A 21,662-nucleotide genomic window follows, 5' to 3' on the forward strand; every position below is an offset into this window, starting at 1 on the left:
CTGTGAACGGCTGACACAGGGAGGACAAGCAGGGTCTTAAGCATTAACAGGATTTGGGTGCTTCTTGACAATATGTATCTTTTCCCTTCACTGGGTATTTTTTGTAAAAAAACAGCTTTATTGATGTATAATCGACATGCAGTAAACTACACATTTCAGATACACATTTGAGAATGTCTGACATACTGCACACACCTCTGAAACCGTCACCATAGCCACGGTCATGAAAATCCCCGTCACCCCAAGTCCCCTTGTGTCCTCTCCTCACCCTCAAGGAACCACCAGCGGGTCCACTTTCTGTCTCTACAAGTTAGTTGTGTTTTCTAGAATCTTCTTCAGCATGTACTCTTTTTGTCTGAGTTCTCTCGGCATAATTATTTGAGAGTCATCCTTCTGCTGTGTCTACCAGTAGTTAATTCCTTTTCGTTGCTGAGAGGGGTTGCAGTGCCCGGATGTACCACAGTTGGTTTATGCATTCACCTGCTGGTAGACATTTACATTGTTTCCAATTTTGGCTGTTCCATGTCAAGCTGCTGTGAGCATTTGGTACAAGTGTTTGTGTGGACAAGCGCTTTTATTTTTCTTGAGTAAATACTGGAGTGGAATGACTGGATGAAATGGTTGGTGTATGTTAACTTTTTAAGAAGTTGCCAAACTTTTCCAAAGCTATTGCTTTATTTTCCACATCCTCACCAACACCTGGTATCGTCGGTCCTTTTAATGTTGGCTATTTAACAGGTGTGTGATGGTATTACATTGGGGTTTTAATTTGTATTCCTGTAATGGCTAATAGTATTGGGTATATTTTCATATGTTTGCCATTTATATCTTCTTTGGTGAAGTATTTGTTCAATTCTTTTGCTCATTTTTTTTCTTTTCATTTTTTCTTTATTGGGTTGTTTACTTTCTAATTGAATTGGAGAGTTCTTTACATATTTTGGACCCAAGTCTTTTATTAGAAATAAGATTTGAAAATACGTTTTCCAGTCTGTGACTTGTTCTTAATTTTGGTAAAGTATAATAGATCCATTTAGATAGTTCTGTAGTTTTAGGTTTAAATTTAGGTTTCTAATCCATTTTGAATTAGCATTTCCATGTGGTGTGAGAATTCAAGTTTTCTTTTTGGCATATGGGTATCCAGTTGTACAATCTGTATTTGTTGAAAAGACTATTCTTTCTCCACTCAGTTGCCCCTGCACCTTTGTCTGAAATCTGTTGCCCCACGTGTGTGGGTCCGTTTTGTGCTCTTGTCTTCCATTGATCTATTTATCTTGGCATCAGTAACACACTGGACTGGTTACCCAAACATTGTAAGCCTTAAAGTCAGGCAGCCTCGTCAAGGCTGTTTTGGCTATTCTAGATCTTTTGAATTTTCACATGGAAATTTAGAATTCTCTCGTCAGTTTATACAAAAAGCCTGCGGGAATATTGGCTGGGAGTCCATTCAATCTGTAGGTTAGTGTGGGGAGAATTGCCATCTTGACAGTGTTGAGCTTTTCCATTCATGAACACCAGGCTCTGTCTCCCGTTTGTTGGGGTCTTCTTTCTCTCAGCAGTGTTTTGAGGTTTTCAGTATATAGATCTTGCATATCTCCTGTTAAATTTATTCCTAAGTACTTGCTATTTTGTATGCCATTATAACCAGTATTTAACCCACTGCACGCCATAAGCGTCGGACCTTCCCCACACGCCACTTGCGTCTATAAAAAAAATGTTTTCCCTAAGTGGCAGCCCTGACCAACTTTAAAACCATTTTTCGTGAGAATTTTCAGCCGAAAATATTCAAGAACACCCTAATTGTGAGTAATATACTTATTTTTATAATACTCATTGCAAATTGATTTTTTTTTATTAAGTTCAAAATATTGTGACGTGTGGGGATTGTTTCTGTTTTGGACACATGGCAGTTAAGTGGTTAAAAAAATGTTCAATTTCTGGTTTTCCTGATATATAGAAAGATGATTGATTTTGGCATATTGATTTTTTTTATCTTGCCATCTTGCTAAGTAACTTATTGTTCTAATAGTTTTCTTACAGGTCCATATGATTTTCTTTACAGATGATTATCTTGTCTATAAGTTAATGACAGCTTAACTCCTTCCTCCCCAATCTGGATACAGTTTATTTCTCTTTCTTGTTCTATTGCAATGCTAGAACTTCTAGGGCCATGTTGAGTAGATGTTTTGGGAGTAGACATCTTGTTCCTGATGACCCAGTGTTTCTTGACATTTTTTAATGCCAGTGTCATATTTTTTGATGGTGGTCCTGATGACTGTTATTTAGATTTGCCGCCAATGCCCCACCATCACGTTTAACATGATCAAACACTACTTTCTGATATAAATTAACTACAGAACAGGGTTTTTCTAAATTGTTCCACTTATGTTACTGATTACTGAAACTATTTAAGTTTAAATAGTTTTAAAATAAAATATTTTATTTTATTTAAAATAAAAGAGTTGGTCTGTATGTTAGTATGTTTTATACCTTAACTTAGTAATACGTCAACGGGGGGGAGGTGTTGATGTAGAAAATCAATGGTCTCTTTAATATCATGGAAGGAAAATGGCTGGATAATGGTGCCTGATTGGTTCAGGGGAGGCTTATCAATAGCACAGCTAGACCTCCGTGTACAGTCTCTGCACTCACCCATGTGCATGGCTTGTTGTTTTCTCTCTTAGGTTAATAGTCCTCGGATGGATCTGACCCTCGCTGAGCTGCAGGAAATGGCCTCTCGCCAGCAGCAGCAGATAGAGGCCCAGCAGCAGATGCTCGCGACGAAGGTAACGTCTGTGTGAAGAGCCTGACAGGCCGCCATGCCACTGTGCGCGCCGGGCCGTTGACAGGGCACCCTCATTGTGACGCCAGTTACCTCGCAGACAGGACCGTGCACTCTGAACCCCCGGTCACCTGCTGGGCGGTCCCTTCTCCTCTTCACTCCAGCTTTTGGTGGAGACCCTTGATCATCCCATTGCTTGGGATCTTCCTGCCCCTGATTCTGATGAAAGGACAAGCTGTGTCGGTGTCTGTGAGAGAGGGCGGTGGTAGGAACCTTGAACGTGGCCAGCAGGAGCTGTGGGCTAAGTTTGCCCTGAGTCGTGGCTTCAAAGAGGAATGTCCCATCTACTGATGCTAACGCTTCCCCATGACTCTCACACCGGCTCCCTGCTGGCTCTCCTGCCAGCCCGGCTTCCAGGCTGGAGCAGGTGGTAGCAGACGCTGGGAAGGGCTCTCGAGGAAACACGTTAGTCACCGCAGGTCGCACTGTCTCGGTCTGCAGTTGTAGCAAGAAGCAGCCATAGGCAGCCGAGGGGTGGCCGTGTCCCAGGGAAACTGCAGGCGGGACTGGCCGGGGGCTGTGGTCTGCCCGCCCCTGGCCTAATCTCCCAGGATCCGCAGCTGGCCCGTCCCTCCGTGACCAAGTCCCCTGCAGCGGGGCTGGCAGTGGCGGCTTGACAAGTCACGTGACGGCCAGGATTCTGGAAGGCAGTGCTCACCACACCCACGCCTCCGCGGGATTCCCCCTGGGCTTCCTCTCCAGGCGGACCCCGCTTTCTCAGAGTCATGCGTCTCGTTGCTCCTCACACTTCAATACGCACGTTTCTCACCCAGGCCTCTTGCGAAAAATACAGGCTCTGATTCAGTAGGTCTAGGTTGGGTCTGAAATTTTGTGTTTTACAAGCTCCTAGGTGACGCTGTGAGGGTATCATTCCTTGAGTAGTAAAGACATAAATTCAAATAAGAAGGTTAACCGAAGAAACCTCTCGTCTTATTTTGAGTGACTTACGTTTTAGGCATTTTGTGAAATTTACCCTTCATTATAGTTTGTGTAGCTCTATCAGTTTACTTAAAATATTGAATAGTATGGAAATAAGATGTAAAGCTGCACAGTGCAGTTTCCTACAGGGGGTAGGTAGCGTATTTATTGAGTGTGTATTAAAGATGTAAAGTACAAAGAGGTTACATTTCACGTTTCATGTAATCCTCACGGGCCCCGAGAGGTAGTTACTGACCATCTCATGGATGAAGAAACAGACTGTGTACGCGGTGAGCTTATGTGAGTGGCCGCGGTCTCATAGCTAAAGAGCGACGAGCTCAGGTCTGAACCCGAATCTGACTCCACAGCTTATCACTAACAGCTTCCCGAGACGGCCCCCCTTCAGGAGCTCCCTCTAACATTGTAGCTGCGGTGCGTGAACATGGGGTCAAGGGTCACTGCTGCTTGCTGCACAAGAACCACTTGGATTAGGAATCCTGCTTTTTGGATCTTACCCTCAAGGGATTCTGGGGGTGGGCTGGTCTGATGGCGCGTACAGGGCAGAGCAGTGCGCTGGTGCGCCTCGGCCCCGGCGTCTCGGGGTTCTGGTGAGATTATTTGGGGGTTGGTGGGATCCTTGCTGACAGTGACACGGCCTGCCTGTGGCTTCCACCTTTAGGAACAGCGCTTGAAGTTTCTGAAGCAGCAGGATCAGCGGCAGCAGCAGCAGGCTGCTGAGCAGGAGAAGCTCCGGAGGCTGAAAGAAATCGCCGAGAACCAGGAGGCGAAGCTGAAGAAAGTGAGAGCGCTCAAAGGCCACGTGGAGCAGAAGAGGCTGAGCAACGGGAGGCTCGGTGAGTGGCCCCGTCAGGTATCTCGGCTCTAAAGGCTTCACGTTGAACACGTCGGGGTAGGAAGTCTGTATAAACTTGTAGGAAAGAGGAATAAGATGAGACTGTATGTAGGTAACTTTAAAAGAAGGTTTTGAAAGTAAAATTCACTGTAACTTTGATGTCGCTGGTTCCTCTGAATTGAATTGAGTTGTGACCTTTCTTGTCTCTGGTGACGCCTTCATTTTAAAGTCTGTTTTGTCAGATATGAGTGTTGCTAGCCCAGCTCTTTTTTTCTTTTCCATTTGCATGGAGAATTTTTTTCCCATCCCTTCACTTTGATCCTGTGTGAGTCTTTTGTTCTGAGGTGGGTCTCTTGTAGACAGCATATAATTGGTTCATGCTTTTGTATCCATTCAGCTACCCCATGTCTTCTTATTGGGGCATTTAATCCATTTACATTTAAGGTTATATTGGTAGGTATTTTTTATTGCCATTTTAATTTTTTATATCTATGCTTCTCACTCTTTATTTCTTCTCATTACAGCTGTCCCTTCAGCATTTCTTACAGGGCTGGTTTGGTAGTGATAATCTACCTTTACCCTTTTTTTTCTGGGAAGGTCTTTATTTCACCATCTATTTTGAATTATAGCCTTGCTGGATATAGTAATCTTGGTTTCAGATCTTGCTTTTCATTACCTTGAATACGTCATGCCATTCCCTTCTGGCCTGTAGAGTTTCTGATGAGTAATCAGCTGACAGCCTTATGGGAGCTCCTTTGTAGGTAACAAATCGCTTTTCTCTTGCTGCCTTTAAAAGATTCTCTCTTTTCCTTTAAATTTTGGCATTTTAATGATGATGTGTCTGGGTGTGGGCCTGTTTGAGTATTGACCTATGAACCAGGAGGCCACAGTCTGATTCCCGGTCAGGGCACATTGCCCAGATTGCAGGCTCCATCCCCAGTAGGGGGCATACAGGAGGCAGCCGATCAATGATTCTCTCTCTTCGTTGATGTTTCTGTCTCTCCCTCTTCCTTCCTCTCTGAAATCATAATGAAAATATATTAAAAACAACAACAAAACAACAACAAAACACCTAGGTTAGCTCTAGGACACGTCTGGAAAATTCCTCTCTTTTTTATTTGGAAGTTCACTGTGAAGCTGCTCGCTGGGAAGTGGTCCATTCTTACATTTCTTTTCAATGATTGTTGCTTTTTCTCCTCCTCTTTCCAGTGGAGGAAATTGAGCAGATGAACAGTCTGTTCCAGCAGAAGCAGAGGGAGCTCGTCCTGGCCATGTCCAAAGTCGAGGAGCTGACGAGGCAGCTTGAGATGCTCAAGAACGGCAGGATCGACGGCCACCATGACAACCAGTCCGCCGTGGCCGAGCTCGACCGGCTGTACAAGGAGCTGCAGGTACCCGGGGCTGCTGTGACGCACAACAGAGCCGCCTCCCCTGCCACACAGATGGTCCTTCTGCGTGGCAGAAAGTGCTGGATTTCCACGTCTTTTCCTTGCAGCGGTTCTCAACCTTCCTCATGCCGCGACCCTTTAATACAGTTCCTCATGTTGTGGTGATCCCCAACCATAAAATTATTTTCGTTGCTACTTCATAACTGTGATTTTGCTACTGTTATGAATCGTCATGTAAATATCTGATATGCAGGATGTATTTTCAGGGGTTGCGACCTACAGGTTGAGAACCGCTGCTTTAAGGCGATGCAGGGGAGGAAGACCTAAGCCCCGATGCTTCTAGAATAAACTGTCCAGTCCCTCGCACTGGCCATCGGCGGCAGTCCTCTGAGCCACAGCCCGTGGTCTCCCCTGGACTAGAAACCTTGAGATGAGAAAGGGGGGCGGGCAGTGGGCAGGAGACCTTACACTTTTAGAAATTATGTAACAGTGGCCCCTGGGACTCCGTGTAAGAACTTTTTCTTCCTCCTCTTTGACTACCTTTTTTTGTTGTCCCCCGTTTTATTCAGTTAAGAAACAAACTGAATCAGGAGCAGAATGCCAAGCTGCAACAACAGAGGGAGTGTTTGAATAAGCGCAATTCAGAGGTGGCGGTGATGGACAAGCGTGTGAATGAGCTGCGGGACCGGCTGTGGAAGAAGAAGGCGGCGCTGCAGCAGAAGGAGAACCTCCCCGTGAGTGGGCTGCTGGCTGAGGGCGGGAGGAGGGGGGCGAGGCCAGCCCCGGGCGGTCAGTTCTCGGCAGCGGCTCCGTGGTCAGTGCTGGCTGTGCCCTCCGCAGAGAGGCGGTGCTTAGAGCTGCTCAGACGTGACCCATCTTCTTGTGCCTGTTGCCGTTCCGACCTGCGTGGCTCCGGTTTTCTCGCTAATACTTGTAATTAAGGGTGGGGGAGAGCTCACTGAGCGGTGCTTTTGTTTGGGAGTTTCTAGTAGACTCTGGCTAGAGCTGATTGTCAAACACGATGAACCTTTCCCAGCCTTTTCTGAGCTGGATTCCATCTGCCTCATGATCCTGAAGAATCTGTGCTTTTTCTGAAGGTTTCACCTGATGGGAACCTGCCTCCGCCAGGCGTGTCGGCGCCGAGTCGTGTGGCTGCCGTCGGTCCCTACATCCAGTCGTCCACCATGCCCCGGATGCCCTCCCGGCCGGAACTGCTGGTGAAGCCGGCGCTGCCCGATGGACCCTTGGCCATGCAGCCTGCGGAGGGGCCCATGAAAGTCCACACCCTGCCCAACATGCGATCCGGGGCCGCCGCGCAGACTAAAGGTAAAGCCCGTCACACGCACGTCCTGCCACGGCGCCTCCTCCCGTCCTCATGCTGCGTTTCCCAAGTGGGAGTTTTACAACAACGTCTTCCTGTCCCTGTTCGTGTTCAGATTCTAAGAATCCCCTGTATTCATTGCTGGGGCGATACGGTTCTTAGCCCTGAGTGATACAGTTCTGGTGAGGAAGGGAAGCAGAATGTACTGTTTTGGCAAATCCGAAAACTGTATTGAATTCCTCCTTGTGAGTAAGGAAACTGTGATCGGATGTTAGTAACGGAACCAACTGTCTGTGTGAAAACACCATAGATGTGGTTAGTGGTGCTGACTCTGCAGAGCGCGGGGTGGTGAGTCCCTTGTTGGCTAAGTCATGTTTATCTCAGATGTGCGTGTGCTGAGCACCTGCCCGCTGATGATGCGAGGGTCAAGGTCAGCCTGTTGGGAGGGAAAGTGTGAGTAACAGGCTCCTGGGTTAGTGAGCTTTGCATCCCAGGTGGTCCTCAGCGCATGGGGAGGGGCTAGCCGAGGTCTGTAATGGGAGGAAGATGAAGGGAGAACCGTGGAAAAGGAGGGTAAACACGGGAGAAAAAATAACAGGATTGTCTCATTCCCCTAGCCACTATCATGTGCATGCCTTTGCTCACTTAGTTATTATTTTGCCGTAATTGCCACTGTGAAGCAGTGTGGCACCTCGTGAGTTTTTTGTAGATGTGCTTTTGTTTGGTTTCTGTAAGGAAAAAGAAAAGCTTTGAAACGTCAATCCTGGTGTAGGAAAATCCTGAATACGCTGATTTGGGCAAGACTAGTCCAAGTTATGGCTTATTTTTATTTTTTTGCCTATTACAGTGCATACTTTTGGTGTCGTTAGGGAGCCCTCGGCCTGCTAAATAGAAATCGTTTTCTGGGTGTGATGGTGACGTTTTCTTACCCAGCGGAGAGCCATGTGTCCTTGTTGGCAGGCTTTCCACTTGCCACAATTAGTTCTAAATTGTTTGAGGGAGGGGGGACATTTTAAATTAGAAATATGCACCCTAACATTTTCTAAATAAGTTTGCTGGGATGGTTGACTCTGAAATTTAAAGCTGTTTTTTAGAGATTGCACTTCTTAGCAGCAAAGGAACCATTAAAGCCTCTTCAGAACCCAGGTTATTTGTGGCTGCTTTCCTGTGTTCTAGGCTCTAAAGTCCATTCGCTCGGCCCCGACTGGAGTCCCCACGCAGACCTCTTCCCCAGCCAGGCCTCTGCCTCTGCCCCGAAAGGCGCCGGGAGTGCGCCCGACCCAGGTGAGGCCCGGCGCTGCTCCCAGCTTTCTGCTTGGGCTTCTCAAGGTGCCGGGAGTTCTTTTCAGGTGGTTGTTTCTAGGGTTAAAGGCAGGGGCGGGCTTTATTTGCAGATCACCCTTACTTAGCAGGGAACAAAGGCAATGCCAGCATTGTCGTGTCGGGGTTATTTCTCAATCAACTTAACTTACAATTAGGGAAGCATTTCTGAATGCAGGGTTCCAAAGAGGTGGAGGAGGGAAACTGACACATGAGTAAGAAGTTCTGTTACAAACAGTTTGATTATCAGTGTGATTTCCTTTTTCCTGTTTTCTTTAGCTGATGATGGAGAGGTTCCGCCGAGGGAGAAGGAGAAGAAAGTGCGTCCCTTCTCGATGTTTGACACGGTCGACCAGGCGGCCGCGCCCCCCGCCTTCGGGTCCCTGAGGAAGAACCAGAGCAGCGAGGACATCCTGCGGGACGCGCAGGTACGGGGCGTGGGCACGTCCAGGGGTAGAGCCCCGCTGGAGTTAGAAGGGGTACAGGGCGAGGTGGGGGGTGGGGGCAGGAAGCCACAACGACACCTGGGAGGTTAGGAAACACGCAGCCTCTGTCCTGGGCAGCGAGTCTGTGTGCCGTGTCACACCGACGGGGCAGCTGACCTACCTGCTTCTGGGCCGTAGTTCATGTGATTCTAAGAAACACGAGTGCAAAGGAGAACAACCAGGGTGTCTGCTCAGTCACCTGCCGGGACAGGAAGTGGGCACCGGGGGGTGGTTCCTCGCGGGAACTGCACTCGTTACTGAGCCCGCGTAAACGTGCCTCAGTTCAGAGACTTAGGAGTTAAATGAGAATGGCTAAACGTGTGGAGCTAGGAGGTTTAGTGTTTACGTGCATCTGTGCAGTTAGGTCATCTCGACCATCCGTGCACCCAGTTGCTCAGTATTTTTACTGACTGTGTGTGTGTGTGTGTGTGTGTGTGTGTCTTACAGGCTGCAAATAAAAATGGGAAAGTACCACCTCCTGTTCCATCAAAACCCAAACAGATCAACTTGCCTTATTTTGGACAAAGCAGTGCGTCCCCGTCAGACATGAAGCCCGATGGGAACCCTCTGCAGCTGTCCGCAGCCGTGGCGTCCGTGGGAAATAAGCCCAAGCCCGCGGGGCAGCCGCAGAGGGGCCTGCTGGCCCCCGGCGCACCGCCGGGCGGCCAGGACCCAGCCCTCGTGCCCGGCGCCAAGCAGGAGAGCCCACCGGCCGCGGCTGTGCGGCCCTTCACGCCGCAGCCCTCCAAGGAGGCCGGCCTGCCCCCCTTCCGGAGGCCGCAGACGGTGGCGGCCAGCTCCATCTACTCCATGTACACCCAGCACCAGGCGCCCGGCAAGAGCTTCCAGCAGGCCGTGCAGAGCGCCCTGACCAAGGCGCAGCCCCGAGGGCCGCACTTCCCCAGCGGTAAGCTCCTCCCCTCCCTTCACCCGCGTGGGGGACGGCAGTCCCGCCAGGGCCGTCACCCGCCAGGAAGCCAGGGGACTTGTCCCCGTCTGACCGATGCTTTTGTTCTATGAGTTTTGTTTCATCGTGGCTTTTGGTCTTTTTTTTTTTTAAGATTTTTTCAAATATATTTTATTGATTTTTTACAGAGAGGAAGGGAGAGGGATAGAGAGTTAGAAGCATTGATGAGTGAGAAACATTAATCAGCTGCCTCCTGCACACTCCCAATTGGGGGGTGTGCCCGCAACCAACGTACATGCCCTTGACCAGAATTGAACCTGGGACCTTTCAGTCCGCAGGCCGACGCTCTATCCACTGAGCCAAACCCATCAGGGCCGGCTTTTGGTCGGTTTGGCAGTTTAAAATATGAGTTTCTGCTCAACATCAGCCACTGCAGTGATAGTAGTGAATACTACGAAACATTGAGTAAAATAGAGGAATAAAACCGATAGGAGAGACAGAGCCTGCTGGTGGTGGTTGCCCGAGGGCATCTGCTCCCGCTCCCCGCGGGCTCCTTCAGCGCTGAGGACACAGGGCTCAGTGGGGACGTGGGACAGATGCCCGTGGTGTGCGCTGTATGAGGCTCTGTTCACATAGGTGGCCGATGTCTCCTTGGTGCCTGGACGATCGGGCAGCTGCCCGTGGAGGTGCTTTCATGAGATTCAGAGAGGCCTTCGTTACGGTTAGCCGTGGCTGTGACTTGCCAGTGTTGCTTAGCTGACGTTAATCGGAGCTTTTTTCCTTTTGCAATCAGTCTATGGCAAGCCTGTGATCGCTGCCCAGAACCCACAGCCCCTGGACAGCATGTACTCCGGGAACCAGGGCAAACCCGGCGGCCCCGAGTCCGACACGGAGCCGGCCTCCTCCGTTCCGGAGAGCCACGAGAACGAGAGGATTCCTCGGCCCCTCAGCCCCACCAAGTTACTGCCTTTCCTGTCGCACCCCTACCGAAACCAGAGCGACGTTGACCTCGAAGCTCTGCGGAAGAAGCTGTCCAACGCCCCCCGGCCCCTGAAGAAGCGCAGCTCCATCACAGAGCCAGAGGGTCCCAACGGGCCGAACATTCAGAAGCTCCTGTACCAGCGGACCACCATCGCTGCCATGGAGACCATCTCGGTGCCCTCCTACCCGGCCACGGCGAGCGCAGTGACCGCCGGCCCCGAGAGCCCCGTGGAAATCCAGAACCCGTACGCACACGCGGAGCCGGAAAAGGAGGTGGCCTCTCTGGCCCCTGAGCCCGTGTCCCCGGAGGCGGCTGCCCACGCCAGCACAGCGAGCAGTGACGTGCCAGCTCCTCCCCTGGGCCTGGATTATGTGTCCGAAGGCGCCCCGGACACCAGCCCGAGTTTCCCGAATAACGTGGAAGAACTGAATCCAGAGGCTCCCCGCCTGCTGGAGGTGTACCTGGAGGAGTATCCCCCCTACCCTCCGCCACCGTACCCCTCGGGGGAGCCAGAGGGGCTGGGGGAGGACTCCGGGAGCCTGCGTCCGCCTGAGATCACCGGGCAGGTGTCGCTGCCTCCGGTAAGTCACGCGGTGCTCATGATGCTTCAGGAGCCTTGTCGCTCTTCTAGGGGCTGATTGTGAAACTCAGCGAAGCAGCAGCAAGTGTGTGCAGCCATTTGCAAAGGCTGGTGTGTAAACTGCCCGCTGCAGTGCATGTGCCTTGCAGTTTGCCTTTTTATTCTATAATTCCTTTGGCACAGAGTTGATCTTATAAATGGGAAGGAAACAGCATTGTGTTTTTTAAAAATATATTTTTATTGACTTTTGGAGAGAGAGGAAGGGAGAGGGTGAGGGTTAGGGTTAGCTCTTGCCCGGTTGAACCGTGGGGTTTGCTATACCATGTTAGGAAGGTAATTTAAAAGCCAGTCTTGGTTAGTTTTGAACTTGACAGAAAACCAGCCTACCTGTCACTGGAGATGGTCCTCTTAGCTCAGTTCCTGCTGGAGGGACGACCAAATGTATCTCACTCGGTTCCGGAAAGTCATGTTCTATGGGCACATTGGTTAAGCTGTTGTGGTTTATATACTCTTCTGAATAATGTGGTACTTTCATAAAAAGTGCTGAATATATTTTTTGTGTCTTTTAGCAACTCAGCTGAGATGCTACTCCTCCCCATTTTTGTCGGTCTCTTCCTTAGAGCAGGATCCTTCATTTTCCACGCTTTTCTTCTGCAGGGCAAAAGGACCAACTTACGTAAGACTGGTTCCGAGCGAATTGCCCACGGAATGAGGGTGAAGTTCAACCCCCTGGCTTTGCTTCTAGATTCATCTCTGGAGGGAGAGTTTGACCTTGTACAGAGGATTATCTATGAGGTATGATTGGTCAGTTTCTTAAACACGACCTTGCGTTATAGTTTGCTTTAAAGCTCAGATCAGGAAGCTGCAATAGAGAAGTTGTATTTTTGAATTTTCTTTTGGGGGAGGTGGGGTTGTTGAGAGGAACTCTTGAACCTGCTCCCAAGCAGCATTGCTGTTCTAAGGGTGCGACTGTCAGGTGTTCGATGATGCAGAAGCTAGTCTCCACCGGGCCCCTCGAGTCCTGTGCTTTCTCGGGGGGTCCTTGCCCTCCTTTAACAATTGCTCCTGTGTGGACTTATACTAGACTGTTAAATTACAGACGTGGTCCCTACTGTTCAGAAGCCTACAATTTAAAATATTTTTAGTTGACCTTTTTTTCTTTCCATGGAAAATGTCACTTGTAGTTAGACACTAATTTGTGGTGGGAAGTTGGAGGGTAAATAAACAAAAATGACTCTACAGATACAGTTTCTGGTTCTGCTTCAATTTTTGGGAAGAAAAAAAAGCTTTTCATAGCGAGTGTCTACTTACTGTGGCTGTTTTGTCTGTCTTATTTCTAGAATTGTTCTAGGCGTCATTTTCTTGGCTCTTGTAGGTTTTAATTACGATTTTTAAAAAGGCCCCGAGTCTGTTTCTGTTCTCAGGATCCTGCAGAACCAGGACGTCGTGGCGGTTCAGGTGTGCAGACACTTGAGTAGCGCCCATCCTCTCCTTGCTTTCCAGGTGGAGGACCCGAGCCTGCCCAACGACGAGGGCATCACGGCGCTCCACAACGCCGTGTGCGCCGGCCACACGGAGATTGTGAAGTTCCTGGTGCAGTTTGGTGTGAACGTAAATGCTGCTGACAGCGACGGGTGGTGAGATTTCCTTGCAACTCCGCATATCTTAGTCCATTTTTAAAAATCTAACTGTGAAACAGATCCTTAATGTGTGATAACATCCTGTTCCCTTCATGTTGGGAGCTCAGCTTATATATAATTTCCTGCTATTACAAAACATGGGGTTGAAAAATCCTGTCATTATAGTCACCACACTATTAGTGATGGCGTCTGGATCGGGGGGGGGGGGGGGGTACACTTTTTTAAACCTGTGCACCCAAGAGGAACGAAATGAAGAAGGGAGGGAGAAAAAGGGTAAAGAAACAGAATCCTATGTTCTTTAGGGCCTCCTTAAAGTTCTCAACCCCTAGGTTTGGCTCAGTGGATAGCGTCGGCCTGTGGACTGAAGGTTCCCAGGTTCAATTCCAGCCAAGGGCACATGCCTGGGTTGTGGGCTCGATCCCCCACCACTCCCCCAGTGGGGGGCGTGCAGGAGGCAGCCAATCAGTGATTCTCTTTTGTCACTGATGTTTCTATCCCTCTCTCTCCCTTCCTCTCAGAAATCAATTAAAAATATGTATTTTAAAAAAATTTCTCAAGCCCATCTTCTGAGCCTGGGCAGCAGCGCTGCCTCCCTGTCAACCTGGGGTCGCTGGTGGTCCATGATAAAGCGTTGGTGGTGCTGGTGAGAGTCGGTAATGGCATTAACAGCGAGGCACATGTTCTGAGTAAAGGTCTTTATGAAAAGACTGTCGTGTCCTCTGCTCCGGCAGAATAATTAGCTGGAGCTTCAGAGCATCCAACTATATACATCTCACCCTGGTTTAGGTTATTATCCAAGTTTTATGTCCTTTCGCTCATTTCCTGGGTTCCCTCCCCCTCCCACCGCCCCAGCCCGTGCAGCCCAGCACTCGGACGTGTTCCTCTGTGGCTGTGGCTTTCTGATGGGCTCGGCGTCTGCGTGTAACTGATTTAAAGGAAACTGTGAAGAGTTCCCGGAAGGCGGGGCTTAGTAGACGAGACTCAAGGACTTCCTTTCCCGATACCAGGTCGCAGCAGGTGCCGTTCAGTTAAGAACCGTTCCCAGCCCCTGCTGTCTCCCCCACAGGACCCCCCTGCATTGCGCTGCCTCCTGCAACAACGTCCAGGTGTGTAAGTTTCTGGTGGAGTCGGGGGCCGCCGTGTTTGCCATGACCTACAGCGACATGCAGACGGCCGCGGACAAGTGCGAGGAGATGGAGGAGGGCTACACGCAGTGCTCCCAGTTTCTGTACGGTGCGTAGGCGTCAGTGACGTGTGTGCAGCGCGCCGTGAATCCGTGCCTGCCCTGTAAGGACCATTACCCCTCACCATACCCCTCACAAGCAGCACCCCGAGGGGGAGGAGAACAGGGCTGGAGAGAGGGGGCTGGGGAGGAGCTCTGCTACAGAGTGGGCGCTGCGGGATTTTCCGCTCCCCAATTTGTGGATTTCACTGTCTTAGGATTCAGAGTCTCATTATTCTAGAGGTGACTGCATGCAGGCTTTTCGCCACGTTCTGCATCCCAGCGTATGTTATCCTTCCCTACTTGGAAATGGGTAGAGACCCCTTTAACAGATACATGCTTCTACTTTTCCCTCTGTCCGCTCGGAGTTCAGGGAGCAGAGGAGGCAGTGTCCCGAGTTCCTTGCCCTGGTGCTTAAGGGTCGGCTGGGAGGGGACGGCTTGCCGCTCGCGCTCCTGTCCTCGCCTGTGGCGGTTCTTCTCTGACCCCTGGGCTTGCAGAAGGCTGTGTGTGGGGAGGCAGACTGGTGTGGGGAGGTGCTCAGTGTGTGAGCTTAGAGCCGGCAGCGCAGGGACCTCATCTGTCTGTCCCCTCTGCTCTGCGGCCGCCCTCCCTGCCCAGGACTCTGCGTGCGGGTGTTCAAGGGAGAAGTGCGAGGGGCCCGCTTGTACCCACGCAGGCTCCTGCAGCCGGGGGTCCGCTCCACGTTCACTTCCTGTGCCGTGTCTCCCGCCGCTGCAGGCGTCCAGGAGAAGATGGGCATCATGAACAAAGGCGTCATCTATGCGCTCTGGGATTACGAGCCTCAGAACGATGACGAGCTGCCCATGAAGGAGGGAGACTGCATGACTGTCCTCCGGCGGGAGGACGAGGACGAGGTGGAGTGGTGGTGGGCGCGCCTGAGCGACAAGGAGGGCTACGTCCCGCGCAACCTGCTGGGGGTGAGTGTCCCGGCCCGGGCGGGGTTTTTGTGTTACGGGCGCAGTGCAGCCCTGTGCTCACGGAACATGGAATGTGAAACGCTGATGGTCACAGGTTTAGACGGAAAGCCGCATCTCCAGTGGTTCCTGTTGATGGCCAGTTGCACATTTCCACGTTTGCCGGGCCTGGAGGTCAGGGCCTGTCTGTGTGCAGGTGGAGTAAAGGCTCACTGATGGGCAGCGAGCTCATGCCACTGGAAATGAAAGTGTTTAAATCGGGATTTGCAGCTCTGCTAGCGAACAGGATTGTTGGTTCTTTCTCTGCTGCTTGATTTTAAGTTTCATAAAAACCAGAAAATAGTAAGATCATATAAACCAAGAGCACATAAGAGACCCAGCAGGGCCTTCGGGGAGGAGGCTGGGGCGGACAGGGAAGAGGGGGAGGAACTCCTGGTGGACCAGGCAGGAGCCTCCTTCACAGGCTCCGTGTTCTGTACCGTGTGTGCGCCTGGGGCCTGGGACCTGGGGCCTGTGGACGTGGGAACCAGGCAGAGAAATGTGCGTTGAGAGACTGAGCTCACAGCTTAAAGGTACAAGTGCTTGCAGAGCCTGTTGGTGAGGAAGTAGGCGAGTCTGAGAGCAGGAAGGGTGATGTCACCTACAAGGAACAGCACGCAGGTCAGCAGCCCTGGCTCCCACTCCGGGCAGGTGCCCCGAGCCCTGGGACATGGGTGACCGGGGCCGCGGGAGGCGGGTGGGGAGGCTGAGGGTAGAGCAGGTGCTGACAGTGGCTGGGAGGTGGATCTGTTGGTATCGCCATCAGCTGTGGGGCAGACAAGGCCTGTGCCCACTTAGAGCTTCTACTGGCAGCGAGGCCTTGACCCAGCCTCTGTCTGGCACCCTGCGGCCGAGCTGGTTAAAGTGACTCGGGCCGGGGCCTGGCCGGCCAGCTGGTGACCAGCCTGTCCTCCCGGCTCTCCCTTCTCCATTGTTGCTTGTCTGCTGTGCAGCCTGAATGATTTCACCCGTCCCCACGCTGCCTGTGATGCAAGATTTATTATTCAACAACCAGTGCTCCTTCGTGTAACATAAATGACAGAGGATCGTGGAGTGAAAAGAAACAGGCATGGGGCCCTTTACAAAGGCTTTGAGCTCCCAGGTGAAGTAGCAACACGGAGGTGGCTCTCCTCCGAGCCCGCTCGCTCTGCTCAGTCCTTAGCAGCAGAGAAATGCGTGTCTGAGCGCCACTGTCCCTCGGCCAGACCCCAGCCAGTCAACACCGACTTCTCCCGTGTCTTACCCGAGAGAAACGCGGCCCCCGAGAGCTGGCTGCTTATTTGGGTCTTGTTTTAGTCCCTGACAAAGAGGTGCTGTGGCAGCGGCTTTGGGGGGGGGGGGGGGGGGTGATTCCCAGCGGGAAGCGGTGGCCCAGACGCGGGGCTGCCGTGCGTGTGGCTCGGGGCTTCTGGAATCACGGCTGCACTGGAGCTCCTTTCGGCCCAGCGGTGAATAGTCTCAGTCCTGTGGAAATCTCCTCTGGACCGAAGTGGCCTCCGCACCACATTCTTCTGTTTGTTTCTTGGAAATTTAAAAAGAAAACCGCATACATGTTGAATTTTTAGCCAGAGACTCAGCTACGAGTTTAGAAAATTGTGTTGGCTAAACATCTTTTCTCGGAGAGAAAAATAACCCTTTATATAACGTGGACCCTCCAGTTAGTTTTTCAGTTTTGGCTGGAAGTCTGACTCCTTTCTTTCAGTAAAACCTTTTCCCCTTTGTGAGAGGAGAGGGGGGGGGGAGGGGGGGGAGAGGGGGGGAGGAGGCTGGGGGCTTTTGTTCGGCCGCCAGTTGAATTACTAGCTTCACTTGCTCTTGGCTTCCCGACGGGGGATCTTGTGACCTTCACATACACGCTGCTCTCCAGCTCTTGTTATGGAAAACACACACCCACAAAACCCTAAAACAAAACACTCCACTTATCCCTCCTCGATCTGTAGACTTGTAGTCGGGGCATTTCGCTCCTGACAGCCCGGAGTCCCGTGACACAGAGCTGTGTCCGTCGTGAATCAAGTTGAAAGAGACGTAAATCTCTTACGTTTCCCTTGAAATGGGAGCTTCAGGTGCAGGACATAGCGTGTTGCAGGTCACCGCAGCCGGCGGCATCCTCGCCAGACTTGTTCACAGGGCGCCAGGCTGTGCAGATGGAGCTCATGCTGAGAGCATCGTGGGTTTCATGTCCCTGCCGTGGTGTTGTGCCTGCTAAGGGGCCCTGTGGCTTCTGAGTGTCCCTGATGCGAGAGTTGCTACATGTGAATCTTTGTGTCTTCGCGTAACTCTGGGGGCTTCACAAGGCAGAAGGAATCCTTTTCTTTAATTTTCTTCCCTGTCCCGCCAATCCCCACCCCTGTATTTCCTGAGCTGTTCTGCCCCCCCATGTTCGTATGTATGTAAACGTTTTGTAAACTCTCTTACAGCTGTACCCAAGAATTAAGCCAAGACAGAGGAGCTTGGCCTGAAACCTCATTGAAGGTAGTTAATGAAGAATTAATCTGCTACCACTAAGAAGTCATAGGATTGTTTTGGGCACAATCTCACAAGACTTATTTCAATGACGCCGTAACGTGAGAGCCGTGAGAATGCTCTGGAAGAAATGAAGGATGGAACAACTCCCTGTTGGTGCAGGACCGCGGCACCAGGAAGTGGAGCTTAGGCGGAAGTGACCTCACTGCGCGGGGACAGGCGTGCCAGGAGCACTCAGACACAGCGACTGCCTCTTTCCGCAAGAAGCAGGGCCCCTTGTCGGGCTCCTGGGAGACCCTTGGAGTTTGCCAGCACCTGCCCCTGTGCCTGTCCCCCCACGGGAAGGACCAGGGCCATCACGGGCCACCCTGGGCCACCTCTGATGGCCCCAGCACCAGCTGCCCTCGGGGGCCCCATGAAGGCTCGAAGGTGCGCACGCCCGTGCACTGTCAGTGAAGAGCGGTTGGTAGCCAGCGAGCAGTGACTTTGTTACACGTGCTTGTAGCATTTTAAGAATTATGCATATATTTGAAATACTGAAACCAAGCTACACTACAGATAATTAGGTTTGGAATCTTGTTTTTAGGCCACATTTGAATCTATATTTATTGCCTTTTGTATCTTGGAAGTGACTTGTTACAGACTTACCCATAATACTTGGCAAGATCTTAGCTGACTTTGAAAACAGTTGTAATAAAAGTAAATGTGGGACTTTGCGCTGCCTTCTGGTTTGGTTTCCGTGTCCTGCACAACCCCACCTGGGAGTCGGGGTCACCCGGGTCGGAGGGGAAGCAGGCTGCCCCGCCACGCCTCCAGGAAGCACAGCACGCACTGCGATGCCAGGCGACTCTTTATTTAACAGCACATTCGGCAGGTAAGGCAACAAGGCAGCATTCCCATAGCGTCAGCGCAGCCCCCGGGGAAGCCGAGGAACGAGCTGTGTTCTCTCTCCCCGGGGCTCCCTCGCCCCGAACCCCCACTCCCTGCGTGACCTCCCACTCCCTGCGTGACCCCCCCAGTCCGTGCGCGACCCCCCCACTCCGTGTGCGGCGCTGGAGGTGGCTGAGTGCAGGAGCTTGAGCAGGCAGCAAACAGCTTGTTTTGTCTTCATCACAACAGGTGTGCACGCTGGACGCCTGGGTCCCGTGTTGTGTCCGCGGCCACGCGTGGCCTCCCTTCGGTATTTTTAACGCTCAGTGTAGGATACACACGGACTCGAATCTCAGACTTACTGTTTGCCAGTCGGTGTCCTGTAAACCGCCTCCTGTTTAACCGGGAACGGCGGTGGGCGTCCTCCCCGGCTCCAGGGGCCTTGACAGGATCCCGTTGACCCTCGTACTAGTATTTCCGATTTGACTTAAGGGATCGGGTGAGCCCTGAGCTGCTCTTTGGTAAATGTCGAAGCTGCATTTTTGAACTGGAAGTTGCTTTCAGTATTCCCAGCAGGATCTTGTATCCTCTGAGATGGACTGAATGTTTGCTCAGCTGTTAAAACACCTGCATTTTTATTTATTTATTTATTACCTGATTTAATATTGCTCTAAAGGGACCGTGTGTAAAAGTAAAAAGTGTATCCTATGTACAGATTTAGAGCTTTCTTTGAGCCGGTCGAGGGTTAAGCGACTCGCTTGCATTTAGTCTAATGGTGTGCAAATCTTTTCCTATCTCAAATGGTATCGTTACGTTCGGCTGTAATCATCGGTTTAAGTAAATGTTCCCATAATCGAGGTCCGGATAAAAGCTTCTCTGTGAAAGCTTAGTTCCTGGCTGATTTCCTTTCACGAGGAGTCTTCAGGCAAATTTGTGTGTAACTTCAAAGTACTGAGAAACAGAGCCACTGGGAGGAAGGAAAAAAAATCAGTTCAGTGACTATTTTCAAAACGAAAGGCAACTTACCTGTAGATGATTCTGAAGGACTGACTTGGTACCAGAAAAGCTGAGCGAGGCTTAAGATATCAGTGCCAACTCACATTTTTTTCTACCTGATTTCTAGAATCTAGTTTTTCACAGGTTAGTAAAAAGCTGATACTTGAAGCAGATGGTCATGAATTATATTCAGGGTTGAATGAGACACATGTAATGTGCGACTCAGACAGCATCTGGATTATCATTTTCAATCTGGGCTTTTTTTGTTGTTAATCCTCACCTGAGGGTATTTTTTCTATTGATTTTTAGAGAGACTGGAAGGGAGGGAGGGCGGCTGGGAGAGAGAGAGAGAGATCGATGTGGGAGAGACGCTTCGATTGGTTGCCGCCTGCACCTGTCCTGACTGGGCCTGGGGGTCGAGCCTGCAACCCAGGTACGTGCCCTTGACCAGAAATCGAACCCAAGACCCTTCGGTGCCCAGGCCAACGCTCTCACCCCGGAGCGACCACCGGGGGCTTTCGCGCTGTTTCGCCCCCATCAGTAGGTCGTCCGGGGTGTGGTTCTCCCTTAAACGAGTGGTTTTCAACCTTGGTTCTTACTGGAGCCTCTGGGAGCTCGAATAGGGATCCGGACCGAACCGGCTGGATGGGCCTGGAGAGCAGGACTCGGCAGAGTCGGCAGGTGATGCCACCTGCAGCCAGGGCTGAGCAGACTGCAAACCGAGGGGATTTTCTTGATGTTTCTCATCCTCAGCAAAGACTGGGGTGTGGGCAGCTCTAGGCGCCTGTGGAAAGGGCGGCTGAGGGCAGGAGGGGAGCCGGGGGCAGCTGATTCCCTGGGAAGTGGGGAGGGTGGGCTGAGATGGCAGCCGGCCGGCGTGGGGGTGGGAGCTGGGGAGGAGTAGGGCTCCCAGCAACAACGGTACAGGGGCTCGAGTGTCCGGACTTAGCAGATGGCATGTTTGTGTCAGTTGTGTGGCCTCCACGTGAGATCGCCATCTCGGGGTAGGGCTGTCTCCCGGGCTACCGAGTTCTAAGCAAGTCCGTGTGACTTGTAACCGGCTAAGCATCCTTTCGGTCGGCTAAAGGTACTGCGGATGCATCATGCAGTCAAATAGCGCTTTCTCTAGAAATAGCTGGCTCTCTCTAGGTTTCAAAACTCAAAGGAAAGAGATGCCTTCTTAGGACTTAGCTCCTCTCTGGTCCACGGGGACTTGATCCCCCCCTGTTCCTCCCAGCACTGCCCCCCAACCCAGCCCTTGCTGCTCGGGCGTGCTGGCTGAAGCCAACGGTAATGAAAGCGTGCCCGAGCTGGCTTCTTTCCCGGATGGGGGAGAGGCTGCTGTCTTCGGGATGGCGGGAGGACACTGCATTGTGTGGCATTGGCATTCCAATTTAATTTGGGTTGATAAGCATTTCAGAAGTGGGCCTGGCTGGGGTTCCAGACATGGGAGCACAGTACTTACTTAAGGGAAGCTTAGTTACTATTGCTCATTTTATTTTATTTTTAAAAATATATTTTTAGCCCTAGCCAGTTTGGCTCAGTGGATAGAGCGTCGGCCTGCAGACTGAGGGTTTTATTTTATTTTTTTAAAAAATAAATATTTTTATTGATTTCAGAGGGACCGGGAGAGGGAGAGAGAGAGCTAGAAACATCAATGATGAATGAGAATCATGGATCGACTGCCTCCTGCAGGCCCCCCACTGGGGATCGAGCCTGCAACCTGGGCATGTGCCCTGACTGGGAATTGAACCCTGACCTCCTGGTTCATAGGTCGACATTCAACCACTGAGCCACACCGGCTGGGCTGTTTATTTTATTTTAAAGGGGGAAGAAGGAAAGGAAAGTGATTTTTCTCAGCAGCTATTTTAAGTCCATCTGTTCTAAGAATGTACTTGGAT

The 21,662-nt window shown here is 51.1% G+C and overlaps 2 protein-coding genes across 5 annotated transcripts in view; one reads left to right on the plus strand and one right to left on the minus strand.

Annotated features, from left to right (window-relative positions):
• Window positions 1-18,611, plus strand: part of TP53BP2 (tumor protein p53 binding protein 2) — a 105,210-nt gene extending 86,599 nt beyond the window's left edge. For all 4 annotated transcript variants that reach the window (XM_070401197.1, XM_070401199.1, XM_070401196.1 and 1 more), the window contains 14 exons: window positions 2,682-2,783; window positions 4,437-4,611; window positions 5,820-6,001; window positions 6,568-6,732; window positions 7,096-7,324; window positions 8,496-8,603; window positions 8,919-9,067; window positions 9,572-10,031; window positions 10,825-11,594; window positions 12,251-12,388; window positions 13,097-13,230; window positions 14,300-14,466; window positions 15,197-15,396; window positions 17,850-18,611. In XM_070401197.1, coding sequence (XP_070257298.1) covers window positions 2,682-2,783; window positions 4,437-4,611; window positions 5,820-6,001; window positions 6,568-6,732; window positions 7,096-7,324; window positions 8,496-8,603; window positions 8,919-9,067; window positions 9,572-10,031; window positions 10,825-11,594; window positions 12,251-12,388; window positions 13,097-13,230; window positions 14,300-14,466; window positions 15,197-15,396; window positions 17,850-17,891 — 3,021 coding nt within the window. In that variant the 3' untranslated portion in view covers window positions 17,892-18,611. The remainder of the gene's footprint in view (window positions 1-2,681; window positions 2,784-4,436; window positions 4,612-5,819; window positions 6,002-6,567; window positions 6,733-7,095; window positions 7,325-8,495; window positions 8,604-8,918; window positions 9,068-9,571; window positions 10,032-10,824; window positions 11,595-12,250; window positions 12,389-13,096; window positions 13,231-14,299; window positions 14,467-15,196; window positions 15,397-17,849) is intronic.
• Window positions 18,612-18,727: 116 nt separating this feature from the next.
• CAPN2 (calpain 2) overlaps window positions 18,728-21,662 on the minus strand; it is a 36,249-nt gene continuing 33,314 nt past the window's right edge. The window contains exon 21 of the mRNA XM_070401200.1: window positions 18,728-19,732. Coding sequence (XP_070257301.1) covers window positions 19,709-19,732 — 24 coding nt within the window. The 3' untranslated portion in view covers window positions 18,728-19,708. The remainder of the gene's footprint in view (window positions 19,733-21,662) is intronic.

The sequence above is a fragment of the Myotis yumanensis genome, unplaced genomic scaffold (assembly GCF_028538775.1).
Source record: "Myotis yumanensis isolate MYYU_CA2020_CCGP unplaced genomic scaffold, mMyoYum1.0.hap1 SCAF_22, whole genome shotgun sequence".
In the NCBI taxonomy this organism is placed as follows: domain Eukaryota; kingdom Metazoa; phylum Chordata; class Mammalia; order Chiroptera; family Vespertilionidae; genus Myotis; species Myotis yumanensis.